The sequence below is a fragment of the Thamnophis elegans genome, chromosome Z (genome assembly GCF_009769535.1).
Source record: "Thamnophis elegans isolate rThaEle1 chromosome Z, rThaEle1.pri, whole genome shotgun sequence".
Classification (NCBI taxonomy): domain Eukaryota; kingdom Metazoa; phylum Chordata; class Lepidosauria; order Squamata; family Colubridae; genus Thamnophis; species Thamnophis elegans.
Genome location: NC_045558.1, coordinates 134,132,348 through 134,136,640, shown reverse-complemented (window position 1 = coordinate 134,136,640; position 4,293 = coordinate 134,132,348). Strand labels below are relative to the sequence as shown.

Here is a 4,293-nt window from a genome sequence, read left to right as displayed (position 1 = left end):
GTACAAATGGCTGCAAAACAGGAACAAAATTAATTAAGCCAAAAAGCAATATATATAAATATATAGAGAACTGTGTATAAAGTGTGTAAATATAGAAGCGAAATATTATATACATGTACAGGTATGATGACATAACATTGTTGATGTAATGACTGTAAGGTGTTGTAGAAGGGGAAAATAATTTTAAAAATCTGCCAAAAAAATAGAAATAAAAACAGTGATCACACAAAATAATTAAATGATTCTATGAGGTGAAAAAGGGTGAAGCAATCAAGTGGGTGTCAGCAAATGGCATAGGCAGAGTTTTTTTTAATGCATTTTTCATCTCTTTGTTCCTAAGGGTATATATGATGGGATTGAGGAGTGGCGTAATTGTGGTGTAGAAGACTGCTACCACTCCATCCAGTGGGTCTTGGGACCCTGGACGGAGATAGATGAACACCAGGGGAACATAATAAGTCACCACAACTGTGAGGTGGGCAGCACAAGTGGAGAATGCCCTTTGTCGTCCTTCAGCATTACGAATCCTGAGAATAGCTGAGATGATGTAGATGTAGGAGGCAATGATAAGGAGGAAGCAAGTCATGGCCAAGAAACCAATGTCTACGAAGGTGGCCGTCTCATTGAGTGCGGTGTCAGCACAGGCTAACTTCAAGACAGCTGGGATGTCACAGAAGATGTAAGCCACTTGATTGCCACGGCTGTAGGGCAAGTGGAAGGTGAGGGTGGTTTGTATCATCGAGTGTACAGAGCCACCAAACAAGGTTCCCAAGGAGAGCCAGAGGCAAGCTTTGTGGTTCATGATGTTGCCATAGTGGAGTGGCTTGCAGATGGCCAGGAAGCGGTCGTAAGCCATCACAGTGTAAAGAAAGCATTCAGTGCATCCCAGAAAGTGGAAGAAGAACAGCTGGGTCACACAGCCACCAAAAGAGATAATGCCGCCCCCTTCTAGGAATCCAGCCACTACCTTGGGTACCACCACAGAGGATACGGTCATGTCCAAGAGGGATAGATGGCAAAGGAACCAATACATGGGCTTGTGCAGCTTGGGTTCAAAGGCCACTGCCAAGAGGATGAGGAGGTTTCCTAAGAAGGTCATTAGGTAGATAAGTAGAAAGAAGACAAACAAAAGATACTGGAGGTCATGGGGGTAAGGAAACCCAACAATGACAAAATGGTAAACCTTTGTGTGATTTTCGCACTCCATATGGGCAAGTGAGATAGGGTACTAACCTGATGATGTGAATGATTCATCTGCAAAAGAAAGGGACAAAAATACATCAGTTGTTATACTAGATAGACAGATAGATCGATAGATGAGAGAGAGAGAGAGAGATACAGATACAGATACAGATACAGATACAGATACAGGATGGATAGATAGATAGATAGATAGATAGATAGATAGATAGATAGATAGATGGATGGATGGATGGATGGATGGATGGATGGATGGATGGATGGATGGATGGATGGATGGATGGATAGATAGATAGATAGATAGATAGATAGATAGATAGATAGATAGAGAGATAGAGAGATAGAGAGATAGAGAGATAGAAAGATAGATGGTGGAGAGAAGAGAAGAGAAGAGGTTACAGATACAGATACAAATACAGGATGGATGGATAGATAGATATAGATGATGATATTGATATAAATATAGAGATAGCTATAGAGAGATAGAGATAGAGATAGAGATAGGGATTGAGATGATATAGTGTAGGTGATATAGGTAGATAGAGATACAGATATCTTTCCCTAGAGGTGTTTAAGCAGAAGCAAAACAGGTTGACTTTATTTGGATTCCTGCCTGGAGCAGAAGATCAGGTTCCAGGATCTTAAAGAAACATTCCAGATCAAGAATTCTATGTTTCTAATAACCTAGCAACTTACCTCTCTATTTGGTGCAAAAAGGAGAATTTAAAAGCTTGTCCGTTACAGGACTCTCTTCAGTTTCTTACACATTTGTAGAAGTTTCACTTCATCAATGTCTAGTTGAAAGCACCAACCTTCCTTCTCATGACCATGAGTTCAGAGAAGTCTGTTTTTAATACTGGCCTACCAGAGAACATCTAATCAGAAGACAATATAGCAGTGACACTTAGCTAAATCCTTGGTGGGTTTAAGATTTGGACTCTTCTTCTGACTCAGGTAGCTGCTTAGCAGTTCTGGATCTTCCCATAGTTCTGATAGAGGGTTACAACAAGCTAATTTATTGCTAGTGTGCTTGTCACCACCTCTTTCCCTTTTTTTCTTTTCTCAAGATCACAGCAGTGACAATTTCATTTGTTTCCAAGGAAAGAAATAACAGCACCTCCGGTGGCCCAGTCTAGAGAGACTAATTTGAAAATGGGAGGTTAAAGAACAGATCATTAACCAGATCAAGACCAGATCAATTTTCTCTAATCAAGTAGAAGGGAGATAGAAACTCAAATTTAATAGCACTAGCACTAAGACTTACCATGTTTCCCTGAAATTAAGACCTCCCCGGATAATAAGCCCAATCAGGCGTTTGAGTGCATACGCTAAAATAAGCCCTCCCCTGAAAATAAGCCCTGCCCTGAAAATAAGCCCTCCCCAAAAATATTGCACCGCAACAGCAGCCATGAAGTGACCATGCTCACCTCCTCCTGCAGCTCAAAAATAATTAGACCTCCCTGAAAATAAGGCCTAGTGCTTATTTCAGGGGTCACAAGAAAATAAGGCCCTGTCTTATTTTGGGGGAGACATTGTATATACTGCTTTACAGTGGTTTACAGCCCTCTCTAAGTGATTTACAGAGTAAGCATATTGCCCCCCAACAATCTGGGTCCTCATTTTACCCACCTCAGAAGGATGGAAGGCCAAGTCAACCTTGAGCCGGGTGCGATTCGAATTACCAAATTGTAGGCAGCTGGCAGTTCGCAGATAAAATGGACTATTAAAATAGACTATTTAGGCTAAATTCTCTTACTACATGGATACAAATCTCCAACAGATAAAGGCATACAATGGGTGTAGGAAGGAAAGTTGCTAACCATTTTTAAAATTATATGCAGCAAGAGGGAAGATAATACATAACTACCCTGTTTTCCCCCAAATAAGACCTCCCTGGATAATAAGCCCAATCGGGCTTTTGAGCGCATGCGCTAAAATAAGCCCTCCCCAAAAATAACCCCTCCCCAAAAATATTGCAACACAGCAGCAGCCATGAGGTGACCATGCTTGCTGCACCTCAAAAATAATAAGACCTCCCCCAAAATAAGACCAACCACTTATTTTGGGGAGTCAAAATGGTAATTGAACGTCACATGTTTCATAGAATAACAGAATTGGAAAAGACCTTGGAGGTCATCTCATCCAATCTGCTGCATGATCAAGAGACCCAATACCATTTCATATAAATGGTTGTCCAGTTTCTTCCATAACTTCTGAAGGCAAGCTATTCCATTGATTGGTCGTTCTCACTATTAGGAAATGTCCTCTTATTTCTAGTTGCTTCTCTCATTGATTAGTTTCCATCCATTGGTTCTTGCTTTGCCTTCTGGTGTTTTGCAAAATAGTAGACCCCTTTCATCTTTGTGGCAAGTATTGGAACATTGCTATCATGTGTCCCCTAATCCTCGTTTCACTAGACTAGACACAAAAGTGGGATTCAGCTGGTTTGAAGGAACTGGTTGTTAAATTTTTGTGCAGTTCAGAGAACTGGCTAATTGTACCACTGGCTGGCCCTGCCCCTTCCCTCCCAGTCACTAGACTAGACACAAAAGTGGGATTCAGCTGGTTTGGAGGAACTGGTTGTTAAATTTTCATGCAGTTCAGAGAAATGGCTAATTGCACCACTGGGTGGCCCTGCCCCTTCCCTCCCAGTCACTCATTAACTCTTGTCCACCTAGGCTGCTCACCTAGTGTCATGCTCTCTGCATTGCTGCTGCTGCTCTCTGGTTCCCTCACTTGCCTCAACTACACAGTCCCGCTGATCTCTGCCTGGTGAACCTTCCTTTGCTCCTCACCCTGCTTTCTCCCATGCAGCCCCTGTGGCCCAGGCTCCAACCCACTTGCCTGCCTTCCCTGCAGCTTCCCACGTGGCGCCTGCAACCCAGCCTGCTTGCCTGCCACTGCTGCCACTTCCTCCTCATTGCCTGCCCACTGGCAAACAGTGGATGCTGCAAAGACAGGCCAATTTCCTATGGACCATTCCAAGCCCCTTCCTCCTCCCCCACTTGAGCTGATTAAAATAAAAGCCCACCTAGAGATTTTGACTGCCTGCCTGTTGCATGCTGGCAATGGAGGCTAGAAGAAAAAACAAAG

The 4,293-nt window shown here is 42.8% G+C and overlaps 1 protein-coding gene across 1 annotated transcript; it reads right to left on the bottom strand.

Moving 5' to 3' along the window:
• Positions 1 to 244: 244 nt before the first annotated feature.
• LOC116521874 (olfactory receptor 10G6-like) lies at positions 245 to 1,207 on the bottom strand. Its single transcript, XM_032236523.1, has one exon. The coding sequence runs from the start codon at positions 1,205 to 1,207 to the stop codon at positions 245 to 247; it is 963 nt and encodes a 320-aa protein (XP_032092414.1).
• Positions 1,208 to 4,293: the final 3,086 nt, after the last annotated feature.

Excerpts from the sequence above, each read along its gene's own strand:
- LOC116521874 (XM_032236523.1), bottom strand. The coding sequence starts at position 1,207 with ATGGAGTGCGAAAATCACACAAAGGTTTACCATTTTGTCATTGTTGGG.